Source organism: Phalaenopsis equestris, unplaced genomic scaffold (genome assembly GCF_001263595.1).
Source record: "Phalaenopsis equestris unplaced genomic scaffold, ASM126359v1 Scaffold000878, whole genome shotgun sequence".
NCBI classification, from domain to species: Eukaryota; Viridiplantae; Streptophyta; class Magnoliopsida; order Asparagales; family Orchidaceae; genus Phalaenopsis; species Phalaenopsis equestris.
Genome location: NW_018165318.1, coordinates 877,811 through 896,647, shown reverse-complemented (window position 1 = coordinate 896,647; position 18,837 = coordinate 877,811). Strand labels below are relative to the sequence as shown.

General features: G+C 35.9%; 1 protein-coding gene across 2 annotated transcripts in view; it reads left to right on the top strand.

Moving 5' to 3' along the window:
- Positions 1–1,452: 1,452 nt before the first annotated feature.
- The window catches only part of LOC110032099 (putative aconitate hydratase, cytoplasmic), a 39,997-nt gene continuing 22,612 nt past the window's right edge, over positions 1,453–18,837 (top strand). The window contains exons 1-20 of one of the 2 annotated variants that reach the window (XM_020735611.1): positions 1,453–1,574; positions 1,677–1,832; positions 2,751–2,855; positions 3,122–3,282; positions 3,369–3,461; positions 3,732–3,917; positions 4,021–4,182; positions 7,011–7,155; positions 7,246–7,388; positions 7,718–7,774; positions 7,862–7,941; positions 8,056–8,131; positions 8,446–8,631; positions 8,886–8,953; positions 9,090–9,208; positions 9,319–9,440; positions 12,316–12,414; positions 13,131–13,610; positions 14,284–14,382; positions 14,533–14,775. In XM_020735611.1, the coding sequence (XP_020591270.1) occupies positions 1,829–1,832; positions 2,751–2,855; positions 3,122–3,282; positions 3,369–3,461; positions 3,732–3,917; positions 4,021–4,182; positions 7,011–7,155; positions 7,246–7,388; positions 7,718–7,774; positions 7,862–7,941; positions 8,056–8,131; positions 8,446–8,631; positions 8,886–8,953; positions 9,090–9,208; positions 9,319–9,440; positions 12,316–12,414; positions 13,131–13,610; positions 14,284–14,382; positions 14,533–14,775 (2,628 nt within the window). In that variant the 5' untranslated portion in view covers positions 1,453–1,574; positions 1,677–1,828. Of the gene's footprint in view, positions 1,575–1,676; positions 1,833–2,731; positions 2,856–3,121; positions 3,283–3,368; positions 3,462–3,731; positions 3,918–4,020; positions 4,183–7,010; positions 7,156–7,245; positions 7,389–7,717; positions 7,775–7,861; positions 7,942–8,055; positions 8,132–8,445; positions 8,632–8,885; positions 8,954–9,089; positions 9,209–9,318; positions 9,441–12,315; positions 12,415–13,130; positions 13,611–14,283; positions 14,383–14,532; positions 14,776–18,837 lie in introns of those variants that run through there. The other variant, XM_020735610.1, reaches the window with a different exon arrangement.

Below are 18,837 nucleotides of genomic sequence, written 5' to 3'. Positions count from 1 at the left end.
ATCGGAAGACCCAGAGAGATTCCATTGATCAGATAGAATTTGATGGTCATTTGAGTGCTTAAATGATGTTAGAATTGAGTGATCTTAGACTCGTTAGATTTGTCTTGTTAAGATGCACGATACAACTATAAGACAATCAGATTTGACATCTATTTGACCTTTCAAATATGTCTAAAAAGCTTCCAAAAGCAATTTAATGACTTGATCTGAGCTTGATTTGACTTCAATTGGACCAATTTTGGTATTATTGGGTCCATCTTGTTGAACCGATCAGTTCGATTGTAAGTTTGCTAAAATAAGACTTCTGGATGATTTTTTTTTATCAAAGATTGAACATTTCTTGCTCAAGAGATTACCTTGAGATCCATGTCATGCCTCGAGATTTGTGTCAAATGATGAAATTTGTTGATGGTGTATCAATAACATTCTTATTTATAAATTTGTAATGCATAAATTAAAAAAAGAAAAGAATCACATACACACCACTCAATTTCTATATGTCTATGTATTTGTATAAAAAATATTAGAAAAAATGGGAAGTTGATCCATAATGAATTGAACTTAGTAGTCGAATTGGCTGAACTGGGCCCACCTGTCGAAGCGGCTGAACTGAGTCCATTGGTGAGGGTGGCAAGAGTGAAGCAACATCAACAAGGCCAACTACCAAAAGGAACTAAAATGACTGATAGGGCACCTATCAATGCTTTATTAAGGTTGTCGTCGGGCAGAGAGAATGGTCGTACCGACCATATCTAACAACCTTCATTAAAGGCACCGTCAGGCGTCTAGAGCTCAAGTTTTTTGAAGCTGCCATAGATGGTATCCATACCGATTATATCTGACAACTCGACATTTACAATGACTTTAAATCTCATTCACATTAAAATTGTCTAGAGAAAGTTTCAAGGAGGAGAGAGAGCAAAGGAGATGGCATCAATTATTTCTGGGTTTATTGTAAAAATGGGGAGAGAGGACTTGTCTTTTGGGATCTTTTTTTTTCTCTCTGCACTCTCATCTTTGCTAAGGAATTGCCCTCTCATCTTTGCTAAGGAATTACTTTTTTCAGGCTGGGAATTAAACAAACTATGGGGGAGTCAATTTCTCTGGTGAATAGTCTTACAAATATTATTTGTAGAACTTTTTGAGTAAATCTCATATCTCTCCCTCTTTTCCCTCCCAAAGTCTTCTTTATCCAAAAAGTTCTTTTTTTTGGTTGTACATATTCAAGAACATCACGATATCCTACGTCCCAAAAAGATTCAACAATATTTAACAAGCAAATTTTAATATTTATATGCATTCCACTCTATCTATGCATAAAAAGGTATAATATAAATACATTTAGTCTAATCATTTATCCCATTTTATCTAGATACGGTCTATTACGATACGATTAATGATCTATCACCTTGGCAGTTGCGCAAAATATTATATTAATATTTCTAAATTAGGTCGCGGCCGTATAAGCCCGAGCTTGGCACGCGCCCAGAGATGTAATCATCTAGTATCCTCTTACCGCCGATGCTTCCTTCTCCGTTTTCCTCCTCGGACAAAAAAATCCCAACCAGATTCAGGTGATTTGGATCATCTCCTTGAAATTGATTCATCGTTTCTCATTTCAATCTCAGTTCTTGATGTTCACGCCGTGGCATCTACTTCTCTTCACACCTGTGTAGAATACCACTCCAGCTGCTGTTGTAGGGTGTTCTCCTTCTTTTAACCCGTCGGTAGATTCCTGCGATCGCCGCCTTCTTACAGGAGTTGGCTGATATTCTTATTTGACTGGATTGGGATCTATCTCGCTTTGATCAGTTCGATCGCCCCTGCGATGGGTATGTGCTCTCCCGATCTTGGCATCCTTTTCTTGTTTTGTTTGTTTGATTTGGTTCGCTGATATTGAGAAAGCAAGAGGAGAGAACTTGTTGACTTGGTCTGGGGTTCTCGAACCGAACCCTGATATATGAATTTCTGTTCCAAAATATTGAGGGAGGAATAATGTTAAAGGAAGCTATTTTAATAACTTGAAGATTAAATTAGCTTAATCATTTGATATATATACAGATTTTACTTCCCAGCGCTTAAAAGCCTTATCAAATCAATTGAATTGATTGTTTGGTCTGATAATTCTTGGAATTTTTATTATTGCCTTAAATTGCATTGATAAATTTCATGCATGACAGAATCGATGTTTATGATGCTTTGTTATTGTTTTCCATCATTTTGCTTGGATACTTCTGTAATTCCTGTCCCCTCGAATCTGTAGATTTTGTCTTGCGCTATGTTTCACTTGATGAATTTCACTTAGTTGCAATGAAATTGAAGTACCATATGTGAAAGTCCATAGTATGTCATTCAGGACTTGCATCTGGCAATTTTCTGGCAAACAATTGTTGTGGTACAGGATTCATCATAACCTTATAGTATGTGGTAGCTGCTTGCAGCATGTGGTGGTTTAGCAGTACCTATGTAGCTTAAGGTATTCTGGTTTTTTACATTTGGACTTATGAACGTGAGGAAAACTACGAAGTCAAAATACCTCCGTATATAATTTTGAGTTTGTTAGAAAGTGCATCACTAAGTGCAGTTCATTCCCTTATGTTTTTATATTCATACCCTTATGATTTATATTCATCACCCTTATGATTTTGTATCTGATGCTTTAATTATGACTGGGGTATTATGCCTAAAGTGAAATTTCATATTTACTAGTACTATGACACTTTGTTAATTTATGTTTCATCCGTTTAAAGCTTCCATAAATCCTTTCGAGAGCATCTTGGTCGGCCTTCCAAAACCAGAAGGTGGAGAGTACGGGAAATACTTCAGCTTACCTGCTCTCAAGGATTCAAGGACTGGTAACTATTTATAGTTCATTTTATACATTGCAAAAGTCGGTAGCCATCCAAACAAAAGCATTTGGTTTTTATTGCATTTCTAATTCATTAAGTTTTTCTTTTTCTTGTTTTGATTCCTTTGAAGATGTGATGGGCTATTGATTTAACTGTGGGTAGCATTTTCCTATGTATTGGAATTGAAAGAGAAACAAATTCTTTTGATGTTTTCATGGTTCCCCTGCATTATTTACTTTCTATATATTTTTTTACACTTGTGATTATCCTAGATAAACTGCCATATTCCATCAAGATTCTCTTGGAGTCTGCAATTCGTAATTGTGATAACTTCCAAGTTAGCAAGAATGATGTTGATAAAATTATAGATTGGCAAAATACTTCTCCAAAGCAAGTTGAGATCCCGTTTAAACCTGCACGTGTCCTTCTACAGGTTTTACGATTAGCTTCACTCACATCATACCTTTTAACCATTCATTAGATATCTAAATTCTTATCAGTTTTCATTGTTTTGAGCAGGATTTTACTGGTGTCCCTGCTGTTGTTGATCTTGCATGCATGCGTGATGCTATGAACAGGCTGGGTGGTGATTCAAATAAGATAAACCCACTAGTATGAATCAATTTTGGTTTTTCGCGAGTTCTCCATCAGAGCTTCTGCTAGAACGTCTCTCTTTTGAATTCCCACAATATCTTATATCTAGTTTGAATCTTTAATTTTATTAGATTTATGTACTTATTTCAGATTTAAAATAATGATCTATTATACATCCTTTGTGATAGTGTTTTTTTCATCAGAGCTCTGTCTTTATGATCTTGAAAATCGTGACTGGGGTTCATTATTTTTTCTCCTTTTCCCAAGTAATCCCTTGTTTTGAATTAGGTACCAGTAGATCTCGTTATTGACCACTCCGTACAAGTAGATCTTGCGAGATCAGAAAATGCTGTGCAAACAAATATGGAACTTGAGTTTCGAAGAAACAATGAGCGTTTTGCTTTTCTTAAATGGGGCTCTAATGCGTTCCATAATATGCTAGTTGTACCTCCTGGCTCTGGTATTGTTCATCAGGTAAGTTGGCTTAAACTCTCTTCAATTCCGCTATCCTATGACATTTTATGGGTTCAGATGTTTTCTTTTTTAACATTGGAAACTTACTATAAACGAACTGCAGGTCAACCTGGAGTACCTTGGTCGAGTCGTTTTTAATAATGGTGGCATCCTCTATCCAGACAGTGTTGTTGGAACTGACTCACATACCACCATGATTGATGGTTTAGGTGTTGCTGGTTGGGGTGTTGGTGGCATTGAAGCAGAGGCTGCAATGCTTGGTCAGGTAAAATAACAATCCAACTTCATCTAAACAATACTATCAAATCAGAGTCTGCATATTTTGATAACTAGGATTATCTGCTAACCTATAAAAATGTGGGGGTATTACCATTTCTGCCATGGTAAAATGCATACATTTGTTGACATATTTGAGGAATATATTTTCATTCTTCCCAGATCTATTATATAGCCCTTCACAGATCTATTATATAGAAGAATGAAAATATAAAAGAGGTTATAATTTATAGAGTTGTGGCTATATTAGAACGACGATGTATCTAATGACATTTATGCGAGTACGAATATAATGAAGATATGAAGGTAAATTCTATAAAGTTTTAATTAGACGAAAATGCTATATGGATTGAATGTTGGATAGTAAAAAAAGAATATTAATATCTAAGTTGTGTGTGAAAAAAATGAGAAAACTAAGATGAATAGGTGGGAAAATTGGGAAAAATAAATTAAAGAAAATGAGTATATTAGAGGCACAGTTCGAGTAACATTTCTCAATGATTAGGTAATTTAAAATGATCCTCAGTTGCTTGGACATATGTAATAAGGGTAGAAAAAGCATCATTAGATTAGTAAATAAAATTAACATCCATGAATTAATGAGGAGAAGTGGTAGACTTTTGACAATATATAAACGCTATCCAAAATGATTTCCAAAGAATAAGTTTAACATCTTTGGCAAGACTTGGCAAAGAAGTATGAAAAGTGAAAATTTATAAAGCTGATACCAAATATTTGGGATAAGGCTAATGATGATGATGATATATTGCTTTGAGCAGATTGAATATTCAAATAATGGTGCTTTTAATTATATTTTTTAATTAATAATTTAATTTTTGGGAGGCTGATATGGCTCATATATGTTTTCAATTGATATTTCATTTGATTGTCATATAAATTGACCTGATTCGATAAAATAATAAAATCAAATCTTATAAGTACCCCATGTTTTATTGTCTTCCCTTTTTACTTCTTACATATTTCGCATTATCGTGCGACATTTTTTTATATTAATTGCATTTAATGGTTCATTACATCCACAAAGATACATCTTGTCATTTTTACTTTATAGATTTATCAAGTTTAATCATATCAAAAGACTTCTCTTAACACACAATCTTGCATCTTAAGTTAACTCATGCTTAGTTTTGCAAATTGTTTCCAAGTCAATGTTCAAATCCTTTTGCTGTGCTAGCTATGTATATTTTATGTGATTACCATACTTTTAAATTGCATGTTTTCTATTATCTATGTTTCTTCTTTTTGTAGTTTTCCAGCATTCAAGAGTGCATTGTACTGACTCCTTAATTGTTTTCCTGATAGTTTTCTAATCGCTTTGATCCTAGAGTTGATATTGTTTTTGCTTTAATCTGGATAAATTATTGCCTTTCATTATTTGTTTTTGGAAACTGATTGAAACTCACTTCTCTCTATAATAATATGTGCACCGATTGTAATTTGTAAATTTTAATAAAAAATAAGTATTTAATTTATTTTTATGTGTCGATGAAATTATTTTTTGATGCTTTGGCCATTAAAATATTTTTTCTTTGAACTAATTTCTTGTAATCTGTTTAAGCTTTTCTACATTCTATCCATAAGAAAAAGGCTTTCTAAGTTCTAAGATCACTTATAGTTTGTTGCATTTGGCTTGCTTGTAAGGAAGAACTTATTCCAGTAAATTGGTTGTTTATGAGTGAAAAAATGGAAAATACATATAAACATTAATACTTAAATTAATGATTGCAAGTCATAGTCAAATCATAAATGATTAGGTTTTGATTCCATTTATTTCAATCAAAATAAAGCCTTTAAATTGTTTGCACATGAAGTTGCATCAAAGAATACCCTAAATTTTTTTTTTATAGGCATTTTAGTTTGCAACTTTTCTTCAATATATATATATATAAGCTGTTTGCAATGATCCCCGCCTATAATATTTTCATCCATCTTTTGGGGCAGGTAGGGGAGTTTTTTCCCTTTCATTTTGCTTAACCCCTATGATGATGGTAGTTCAGTTGATAAAGATATCGGAAATTATCATGGTGATGGTAGTTCAGTTGATAAAGATATCGGAAATTATCATTGAGTTCCTTGATTTATATCCTGCTTATATCAACAAATCCTCAACCTTTGGGTACACATATGTTGGCGTAGGAGTATGGCTAGATATACCAATGGTTAAAATGAAGGCCTCACAATTTTTTTCTGTTAAATTTAAAGTCAATTTCCTCATTTTTTAGCTGCTCTGAACTTCTGATTGAAGAATGTAAATATCCAATATCATTCCTCCCTCATCTACAGCTTCTCTTTGCAGGGAATGTTTTCTTTAGCCCTCAAGTAAGAACATTAAATCACCCTGTTTCTTTTAGCACAGATTTTTTCTTCTTGTTACAAGAAAGTGATTTCTTGTCCTCTGAGAAGCTATCACTTGATGACTAGATAATTTAACATAATTCAGACCTTGCACTGCACTCTTTGGCAATGATTTCTTCAGGACTTTATATGATCTATTTCTCTCTCAATCCTCTTGCTTTCTCTTAGGAGCATTGCCAAACACCTTATTTTTGAAACTTTTCTTTTGCGAAGAGGGAAGCACAAACTCTTTCTAAAAAAGCACAAGTAATGGAGACCACTTTGGCTTTATTATTATTTATTTGCTATGTAATTTTTTTATTTGGGTTCTATTTCTGTTGGTTTTTTTGCCTGTATTTGCCTTCTTTTACATGGAAACTCGGTGCAACTTGGGTAGCGTAGGAATATTCTCTTTTCAGTTTCACATATTTAGCTGTCTGACAATGTATCTTTTGATGGCAGCCAATGAGCATGGTTTTGCCCGGAGTTGTTGGGTTTAAGTTATCAGGGAAATTATGCAATGGTGTAACTGCGACTGACTTGGTGTTAACAGTGACTCAAATGTTACGGAAGCATGGGGTTGTTGGCAAGTTTGTTGAATTCTATGGTAAATAGTCTTGAACTATTCACTTTTCTTTTTCAGCTCCAACACCTTTTTATTAAACGATTGTTTTATCTTTTTTATAACTGACTGTAGGTGAGGGTGTCGGTGAATTATCACTGGCTGACAGGGCAACCATTGCTAACATGTCTCCTGAGTATGGTGCAACCATGGGCTTCTTTCCAGTGGATCACGTCACTTTGCAATATCTGAAGTTGACTGGAAGAAGTCATGAAACTGTTAGTTTTTCTTAACTGTTCTACCCTTCACATTTTAAAACAGTCAGACCTGTCTTTAATATGCCGAAAATTATTTTTTCTTGTATAATTTGCTTAGATGTAATTTAACTGCGGATTGAGAAGTATTTGAGAGAATTGCAAGCTACTTTTCTGAAATAGCATTTTTAAGCGGAGTAAAATGACAGTTTTTTTGCTGAAATTTTAGATATATAAAATGTTCTAAAATATACAACTTGAGTTATGAAGATTTAATAGTTTAGAATTATAAAGTGAATTTTCAGTTTAATTTAAACTTATCTGATAATTTGTGATAATACTTTTCATTATAGGTGTCACTGATAGAAGCCTTTTTACGGGCAAACAAGATGTTTGTTGACTACAATGAGGTAATTCCACTGTTTTATGCCTTATTAAAACAACATTAATACTTGATTTATAGAGGTTTATGGTATTAACAATTTATTTGAATTCAGCCTCCCGTTGAAACTGTGTACTCATCTTATCTAGAGCTGGACCTTTCCAGTGTTGAGCCTTGCATTTCTGGTCCAAAGAGGTTGTCCCATTTCTTTCTCATCTTCCAGATTTTGCTGCTGATGCTCTGAACTAGAATTCATACAGATTTTTTTTCTAAATATTAAATGCATATTCTTCTATGTTATATTTTCAGGCCTCATGATAGAGTTCCTTTGAAAGAAATGAAGGCAGACTGGCATTCTTGTTTAGATAGTAAAGTTGGTTTTAAGGTGTGAAAAGCTGCGTGATCACTTTACCTTTGTTTCTTTGGGTTGATGTTTAATATGCTTACAATAAAGCACAAACCATTTGTTGCTGATTAAGTTGAGGCTGCTTGTTACATTATTTAATATGTTTGCAGTGGAAACCCTTGCATTTTTTCTGAGTTACCAATTTCTTTGCAAATTTGAGCTAGAGAGTACTTTGAACATAAACGTCCATCATGCATTGTTGACATAGGCACATTTTTATCATTTTCTTCTTGAATTTGTTTTTTTTCTGTGTTTTTTTTCCTTAATTACTGAATTATGAAATTTTGCTTCAGGGTTTTGCGGTACAAAAGGAATCCCAGGACAAGGTTGTAAAATTTGATTTCCATGGGCAGCCTGCAGAACTCAAGCATGGCAGTGTTGTTATTGCAGCCATAACTAGTTGCACCAACACATCAAATCCTAATGTAATGCTTGGCGCTGGACTTGTAGCAAAGAAGGCTTGTGAATTAGGCTTGGAGGTATTTTATTTTCTATTTTGAGTTATTTGATACTGAATATTTACTGAGCTTTTTATTCATTAAAACTTGTAGCTAGTACTCATAAAATGTGTTTTATTATACATGATATTTCATCTTCATAATTTTCCCCCTCTACCTATCCAAAATGCTTTTATGCTAATATTGTTTATTTCTCCTAAACTTTGCATGTGAATCTTTCCCCTTTCTTCCTGTATTTTTCCTAGTCTTGGCTGATAGTTTACTTCTAAATGTAGGTTAAGCCATGGATCAAAACGAGCCTTGCCCCTGGATCTGGTGTTGTTACCAAGTATTTACTTAAAAGGTATAATATGAGGCATTGCGAGTTTTGTCGTAACTCCTGGAAGGCATTTGTGTTATCTACATAAAACCAAGTTTTCAATAACTAAATTAGTTGCTATTTTGTTTGGATAGTAATTTTAACGGGTTTTCTATTCTAGTGGTCTCCAGCAGTATTTGAATCAGCAAGGATTCCATATTGTTGGATATGGCTGTACTACATGTATTGGAAACTCTGGGGACCTTGACGAGTCTATTGCTACTGCGATCTCTGAAAATGGTTGAAACTCTGTTGTTTCTTTGTGTTACTTTATCTATTTTTTTTATCAGATATGTGGAATAGATTTCTTCTGAAGTCAACTATATGCTATTTATGTTTTATATTGACAGATATTGTTGCTGCTGCTGTACTTTCTGGGAACCGGAATTTTGAGGGAAGAGTGCATCCATTAACTCGAGCTAATTACCTAGCCTCACCTCCACTTGTGGTAGCATATGCTCTTGCTGGCACGGTAAGCTGATTTTTTTTATAATTCTTTTTATCCTGTCTTTTTTTATGGGAACGTATTGATACTGAATGACTTCAAATGTTTCTGAAAATGCTTCACTGTTGTATCTTTATGTAAAAGAAGTTGTTTTGTTTAGAAGCCATGTCCTTTTATCAGATAAAGAAAAATTGGAAAGTAAATATTGGCTTAAACAATCATGGCTTTTTAAACCTAAAGAAGAACTTTATCAAAATTTGATATGAATATCTGACTGAATTTAAGGGTCTGTTTGGGGCAGCTGCAGTTTATCCAGCTTCTGCTGATAAGCAGCTTATCCTGATAATCTGCTGATGACCAGCTGATCCGGATAAGTTGTCTGGTTGTTTGGTTAGTGCGTCTGGAAAACAACTGATTCTGTAAAATTGACTATTCTGCCCTTTTTTTGAATAAGTTGTTTAGCTGTTTGGTTAGTGCGTTTTGTAAACAACTTATTCGTAAATTTTTTTAGTTGGATGAATAATTTGTGTAGCAGAAATTTATTTTCTTAAATGTCAAGAAATGAAAATGCAAAAAAGTTTAATAATATTTATATAACTCAAAAAAGTTGTGGTCACCAAAAAGCCAAGTCCAAAGATAAATACCAAGAAAAAAAAAGGTGGAGGATAATAGATGCTTACACCTAACAAAAGACCATAACATGACTTGTTCAACAGCTCATTCTATTTGCAACAAGTTAGTTTAACATGACAAAAGATACCGGCTTAAAATACTTATTTATGATTATCCAAGCATGTAAAACTAGTAAAGAGCTTTATCATGACTCATGAGAGAAAGCTATCCTAGACTAACATATATATAAATACATAAACTTGCTTGAAACGCTTCAATAACAAATAAAAATCACTCATTGGTGTACATTTTCTTGATACTGGCAATTATAATGCAATTAACGAACCTGGTGTTACTGAAAATGGAAGAGGAGAACCATTTAAAGTTTGATTATCACCATAAACATGCAAAAGGAGCCTTCCAGCAATGGTGGGAGTAAACTCGATGACAAGATATCCCAATTCGTTCCAAATAATAGAAACTAAATTGAAAATCTCCACTGCAGTTCCATTGGAATAAGATGTTGACAGTGTAAAATAATTTTCAGTTTGCATATGCATTAAGGAGACATTATTTCCAAAAGCATCTTTAGGATATATCAGCAAATAAGTTTTTGTCCCAACTAAAGACTCATTGAAAAAATCAGTCCAAGAAGGCAGACAAGCAGATGGGTACATTGGTCCTTCAAATAAAATGTTATAGCAAAAATTAGCAAGATTCTTGTGAAGAATAAAAGGGGCATTTACAAACATAACACACAATTCTTGCGTATTTGCATATCCGAACTTAAACATTGATATTTACAAGCATATCACTTAAATCTTTAACATCGTATCAAAACTACCACCATCATTGCCTTTTTAAAAGTGAAATACACCTTTTCATGCATAGGTTTATGACAACAAGTTGTTATAAGTGAAGTGGTTTTATCATCCAGCCAACTGACAGAAAAGGAAGGATTGGGAATTTTAACTCCTAAACCTGTAAGATACCAATAATCCCATTTACATATAAATAATGAAACTTTAACAGCATTCAAAGAAAATACTTTATAAAAGTCTTTTCAATAGATAAATCAATTTTTCCTCCGAGTAAATTCAAGTGTCCAATAAAATTTGATTCAAATCCAAAAGAGGAAACTTAAAGGGATTGTCTGGCAATGGGTTTACCTCAAGATTTAAGTGCAACGTAGGCTAAATCTTGTCTGACGGACATTTTGGACAAAATGAATTTGCGGATTTGATAAATCCGGATTCCACAGATTTCGACCGTAAATCCAGGATTTATTAAATCAAGCGAATTGGCGAATTTATGGGATTTATGCTGCATGGAAGCTAAGAATGCATGTGTAAACAATGTGATAGGTTAAGTCTTGCCGAACACTTTTATTAAATTTACAGGATTTACTAAATATGCTGGCATACAGTTTTCTGGACAGGATTTAGTAAATCCTTCTAATAACTTGAATCTAATCCGTTGCCAGACAACCCCTAAAAAGCACTGAAAAATTTAAAAGCAAAAATAGTCAAAGGAAAGAAATTATCACTTAACCAGAAAATTTTGATCACACGCACCTCTTTGAGATGTAGAGTGATATGTCGCAGTTGCAGCTGGAATAAAAATCAAGCCTTCAAACCATAATACAATGCAGCATAACTCGATCATGCGTCTCATTGAACCTAATAAATTTGAGTGATTGGATTGGCAGGATTTAGCGTCAATCCTAAAAAACGGTAACAAAATGACAGCAAAAATGGCAACTTCAAATCCTGCAGACTTCTAAATCCCGTTTCTCCTCCATTTTGTCCTAAATCCCTGTTTTAGTAATTCCTGTGGATTCAGACAAATTGAAGCGCGCCAAGGGGGCGAGAAGCAAAACGAAGTTTAAGGAACGGAGTGGAGTGTGGGAAGGGAAGGAGAGTCGCGACTGCCTGCGGCAAAAATTTTCGAAGGTCGGCGAGCGACGGAGGCGAGATCGACGCCAAATGTTCAAGGAAGGTCGGCTGCGGAGGAGGGCAGCGAAGGAAAATATGGGAGCCCAAACGCGGATCGCGGGTATATCCCCGCGATCCGCGTGTAATACAAATTAAAAAAAGCTGTTTCCAAGAACACATGTAAAACACGATTTTCAAACGCTAAGGCGTCGTTTTTAAAAACGCCGCCGCACATTTAAGCTGCCCCAAACGGGCCCTAAGAATGCAACTACCCGTTCTTTTAATAAGTTGAATCATACTTAAACAATTCTCTTCTCTTTGAAACTAATTTCATGTGTGCTCTTGAAATTCACCAGGTTGACATTGATTTTGAGAAGGAGCCAATTGGTATTGGAAAAGATGGACGGAGCGTATATTTTAAGGATATATGGCCATCTACTGAAGAAGTTGCAGAGGTGAGTTCTACTAATTTCAGACAATTGCATGTTTTGTTCTTTTGTTCAAGCTTCTTATAACGCCATCTATTTAGTCTGTTGTTTATATTAAAGTAGTTTTTTTTTTCCTGGGTGTTTTCTACTTTAGGCTTTTAATCAATGTAATTTTGATGTGAATCAGAGGAGTTATTGTGCGAACCGGTTCTGTCAGTGAAGCTTTCTTCAAGTATAATCCATGCTTAAAACCTTATACCTTATGGTTTGGACCTTTGTAACTGAACAAAAACGCCATAGTTATATTATTTTGTATGAACAGATTTTATACTTCGCCGTGTTTATAATGATAGTTTCTGTACATGATAAATTTATCATTCTAAGCTTCAAAGAATGTGTTTCTTTTCATTATATATAAGAATAGAAAAAGCTTAAAATGGTCCCACAATTAATTCTTTTATTCTTCAAATTTAATCCAAAATAATTTGGCAGGTGATCACTTTGGATCATATTTGAGGATTCAAGGGATTAAATTGAATACATTAGGTAGTTGGGATTAAAATGTCCCCATACAAATTGTAAGGAACCATTTTGATCTTTTTCTCTATATGAAATTAACCATTCTTAACTACTTAGATTCACCTACGGGTTACAGTTTCTGTATTTGCTTTTTCCTACGATTCTAGAGAGATCTGGACCATGCTTACCATGCATTAACCTGAAAATGACATGTCTTCTTTTAGGTTGTTCAAAGTAGTGTGCTGTCTGATATGTTCAAGAGCACATACGAAGCAATTACGAAAGGAAATCCTATGTGGAACAAGCTCTCCGTGCCAGCCTCAACTCTTTATTCATGGGATGAAAACTCTACATATATTCACGAGCCACCGTATTTCAAGAATATGACCATGACTCCACCTGGTTCTCATGCTGTAAAAGATGCCTATTGCTTGCTAAACTTCGGTGACAGCATCACAACAGATCACATTTCACCTGCTGGCAGCATTCATAAGGACAGCCCTGCGGCTAAGTACCTACTTGAGCGAGGTGTCGACCGTAAGGACTTCAATTCATATGGAAGTCGTCGTGGTAACGATGAAGTAATGGCCAGGGGAACCTTTGCAAATATTCGCCTTGTTAATAAGCTCTTGAATGGAGTAGTAGGACCTAAGACCATTCATATTCCAACAGGAGATATACTTTCCGTGTTTGATGCAGCAATGGTATGTTCATCTCGAATTTACATGTTTAATAAATTCTTAACAGTTGAGATTTTCATTAAATGCTAACTGACTGCAACTTTTTTAAGTTTGCATACTGTCTCATTATGAAGTTTCCTTATTTTAATGTTTTATGAGCTGTGAATTGCATTACTATAGACACAGTGAGCTCAGCAGAATTCTTTCCTGCTGTTTGTGGGCACCATTCTTTACTAGGAAACATCTACGAATGTTTTAAAATGTACAACCCTTAATCTATCAAGATTGCCGATCATGTAATAAAATTTTGACCTAAATGTGCTCCTATCTTGATCATCAGAAACGGGATCTCTGGTTTATATAATTTATGTCTGAATATGCATTTGCTTTGCAAAATATTTTGTGACAGAATAGGTTTCATTTGTAGGTTTATATATATGTTTGTTTATGGGCACATGTGATGTAAATTATTCCTAATTTTTATGATTTTTGAACTTGTAGTTGCATGTGTCCGCACAATATTTTAGCAGAGTTGGCATCAACATTGTCTTAATTTTGGCACCAGTGTCATTATCTAAATCCTTATTTATTTGTAAAATTCATTTATGCAAAGTTTAGAAATAATATTGCAAGTATTCTATTATTAATCGATCCATCTCCTTAAGTTTGTATCTGTGCAAAATTTGCTCTTTCACAGAGGTACAAGGCAGATGGCCATGAAACGATAGTTTTGGCTGGAGCTGAGTATGGTAGCGGTAGCTCCAGAGATTGGGCTGCTAAAGGTCCGATGTTGCTGGTGAGCATTTTGCTACATATTAACTGGTCCTTTTTTCAGTTGAGGCTACTATTGGTCCTAATAGTAATGTTCATTGCCATTCACAAACGCTAATGCACTGCTTCTATGTTGCATCTAGCTTAATAGTGGTTTGCATCTTTGTTATATCAGGGTGTAAAAGCTGTGATATCTAAAAGCTTTGAGAGAATTCACAGAAGCAACTTAGTTGGAATGGGTATAATTCCACTTTGCTTCAAGCCGGGTGATGATGCTGATTCATTAGGCCTTACTGGTTTTGAAAGATACACAATTGATCTTCCAAGCAACATTAGCAGTATACGACCCGGGCAAGACGTTACAGTTGTGACAGATAATGGGAAGTCATTCACATGCATCCTTCGCTTTGACACTGAGGTGCCCTCCCTCACCCTCCTCCCCTTCTGTGTACCCTTTGTTATTTGCACCCCTCCTTTCTATATTATGGAAATTGCTTTTTTTAAAAAAAGATAAGGATAATATAAATGACTACTGCTACAACTAAAGAATTGATATATCTCTTTGATCATGTTTATTTCATAAGACTTGCCAATGCATTGACTTTAAACTATATTTTTCTTCTAGGAATTACATGTTTTATATGATAGACTGATGTATTGATTTTTTCTTTTCCAAATTGCTACCTTGTTGTGTGGTAAAACTGGAAATAGGAGGTAAAGAGAAGCGGGAAAAGAAAAAATTATAAAAAGAAAATTTGTATCAATGCTATCATTTTTATTGAGCTTTTTGTATTATGGTTTATATTGTATTGCATTTTAAATTCCCTGCAAAGATCTTTAGTATTTCTTCTTGCATGGTTCAAAGCTTTTGTATGATTATTGTATCAACATCATAATAATATTATGTTGACCTCATTTTTGATGAGGTCTAGTCTTCCTCTTAGGGTTTAGGATCTAGCCTTAGGGATCTCTCTTTGACTATCTTAGAACCTTAGAAATGGGACCCGCCTCGTTTTAGAAATTCAACCCACTACTGTACTCTTTTGTGGCTTGTGTGGTATCAACTTCTAGCGCTTAGAAGGATGAAACCAACATGAGGAAACCCAAAAGAGATCCCTATAGGACTTTTTGAGCCTTAGGGTGATCTTTTGCACAATTCGCACTCCCGCGCACAAAACTTCGCAATTCGGAGATTCGACGTGTCTGATCGCTACAATTCACATCGTTTGCACTGTTACCTGTTGAAGACTCGAATAAACTTTTTGAAACGATCGATTGCGAGTCGAAACTTCGTAAAATTTGAATTTTACGCGTTTTTGACCCGATTGTCGACGACGTCGTCCGAGCGATCCCGGATGACAAAACGGACTGCAACTGCGCATCCGGAACGTCGATTTTTTCTAGGGAGGACACTCATTTTGTTACGACACCACGCGAAGCCAAATGAGCTCCTCCTCCTCCACGCGAGAGAAAGTTGACTTCTCATTCGTCCTTGCCCGGAACTTTCTGCCCGTGGCCCTCCTTCCCGAAGCCGTGCCAGTCTCCCCAAGCTGTGGTTTTCCTTTTATTGGTAGTTTGACTCTGGGAAGCTGGCTCCTTGGTACACTTGAATGGCAAACTCTCTCTTCTTCCCGATATTTTTCTCGTTGCCACTAGGCTCGCCACTTGGTCCTAGATGTTTCGGGTGGCTTTCCCCCTTTGGGGGGGGGATTGCTTCGCCTTCTGTGAGCAGAGAATGCCGGCCCGATTCGAGTGCCGTGGGTCGAGTGCCGTGGGTGGATTGGGTGATCTTCTTTCTATTCTCCTCTCTTCTCTGCCTATAAACATAGTTTCTTTTGGGGTTGTTGAAAAAGTTTGCAAAAGAAGAGAGGAGTAGAGATTTTGGCTGTGGGAGAAGTTTGGGAAGGAGATTTCTGTGAGAGCATCTCCTTGAGGTGATTTCTTGTGTTGCAATGCTTTACATTTGCATTAAGAAGATACCTCTTCTTCTCCCCTTTCTTCGGTGCCTTGTTCTCTCGCGGTTTTCTCTCTGTCGAGCCTCTTCTTGCTCGGTTAAGTGGATAGTGCAACATGCTTATATGATATCACACTTATATTTTCTTTGAAATACTTGGTACTCAAGCATTTAGAAATGGAAATGTGAGCATGTGTTAGAAATTAGACTTGGATATTTGCTTAAAGTGTTGGATATATGACATCTTCTCTGTTTATCATATCATATTTATGTTGGCAGCGATTTGGATAATTAAAGCATGGCTTTGGAATAATTTTACTCCTCTTGCAAGCATGTTGCAAGCATGTTGGGATGTGTATTGTGAAACTTTTCATTTATCTTTCGTCTAGCATGAGATATTGAAGAATTTACTTGGTCTTTCATGCATGTTAGGGGGTTTCGGCTTTGACATCTTAATACTTGCTTTTGCTTAAAATGAATGCTAGAGAGTTCACTTTACTTTTTATTCATATATGGGGGCTCGGTTTAGCTCCTGCGGCTTTCCCTTACTTGATTGGTATGCTATGAGAAAATTTATTTAATTTGGAAAGCTCTTATGAGAAAATTTATTTAATTTGGAAAGCTCTATAGCTTGTTTTGAGGGCTGTGAGGCATCCCTTGTGAGGCATCTCCCCTGTTCAAATATCTGTTGGAATTATTTTATGCTTGGAATATTTAGACATTCAGGTTATTCCTTGGTTTGGAGGCTCGGTTTTGGCTTGGTTTGGAGTCTCGGCTTTGGCTTGAAATGGCTAGAACTCTATTTTTTAGTGGAAGCCTGGATTTTAATACTGTTGGGAGTGGTTTTGGTGCTTCTTAAGTTCGGTTTTGGCCCCTGTCGGGCTCGGTTTTGGCCCCTGCTGGGCTCGATTTTGGCATCCCAAGGGTGTCTTAGCTTAAATATACTTGTGATGAATGGATTTATGTTGATTTGGAAGAATTCCCTAGCTGTTCTTGTGTAAAACATGCGTTAGTTCTATATTTTGATGTCTTGAGGATATGAAATTGTTTTCTATTCTTTGGTTGTAACCCGAATTCGAACCTTAGCTGTGGCTTGGTCCTGGCTTCACTTGGGAGCTCGGTTTGCTTGTTTTAGCTCTTACTCGAGAGCCCATGATTGAGTCCTTAAAACTTGTCTTTACTCGAGAGTTTTGATAGCTTGCTTTGCTTGCCTTTGGCCCCTACCCGAGAGATGGCTTTACTGGCTTTAATTCCTACCCGAAAAATGGCTTAGTTATTTTTGATTTTTGTTGGTCTCGACTCTTACCCGAGAGCCTGTTTTGGGTGTGCTGTGTTGTCTCCATTCGAAGGCTGTTATTTGGTTTTGATGGATTGATTTGGCAGTTTATGAGGCCGCAATTTGATGTTTGCTTGGTGCCTAGACGTGAGTTTGTTATGTGGCTGAATCAGCCTCCCCTTTTGGTCCTTACCCGTGAGGCTTATTGGAGGTCGGGTGTGATTTGGTCCTTCTTGCTAGGCTTGATTGGCTTGAATGTTGTGGATGAATCAAGTTTGTCATCCCAAAAATTATAATCACTTTAGTTATCCTCTTATGTTTGTCAGGGAAGCATAGTAGTCATTGGTGGTGCTTTTCTAGGTTCTTTGTTACCTTAGCCGCGAGCCTCACTTGCTGCCCCTCTGGTTGCCTTTGGTCATGGGTCTTGGCAGCTGTCTTTTGCCGTAGCCATGAGCCTCATTTAGCCCTTTTCCTTGTCTTAGCCGAGAGCCTTAGTGGTTGCTTTCTCTTCTCTATTAGCCTCGGCCCTGAGCATTTATTTAAATTCAGTGGAAAAATTTTATGCTTATTCGATACGCGAGACTATCTATTAATTCGAAAGTGGGAGAATTTTGATTTTGTCATGAGTTTGGAAATATTGATGGTGGTTTCCCCGAGGTCACTTTTGAAGTTTGGGAGATTTTAAATCTCATTTTGGAAAAGCATTTGGTAAACTTGATCAATCCTATGTTTTTGGGGTTTGAGAAAATCAGCGCAAAGTGGCCCTTTATGTTTGTTAGGAAATACCTTGGGCCCTACTTTTCCAGGTCTTTTCAATACGAGTTTTGAGAACTGATTCATTCTCCTTTTTGATGTTTTAGATGGATCACTGCCTCCTCTCTCTCACCCTATTTTTGTTTTTTTCTTTCCTTGCTTATTGGTTCGTTCTTTTTGATGCTTATGTCTGATGCATAAGTGTCCGCGTATAGCTTTTTGTTTTACGTGAAACCATCAAACAAGATCGTAAGTAGTCGTTTTGGGGCGTACGGTGGTGATGATAAAGGCACACCGAAGATAGAGCAGAAAGATGTCCTATTCTATAACTTCGAGATCCCGACATTTGATGAAAAATAGGATAACGGTATCCTTCATTGACATAAGTCTAGCGGGAGTTGGCTCGAACCTCCTCAGATGATTGGCAGTCCCATGCCCGACAGTGTAATCGACTTGTGGACAACGAAAATTTCTAATATATATATATATATATATAT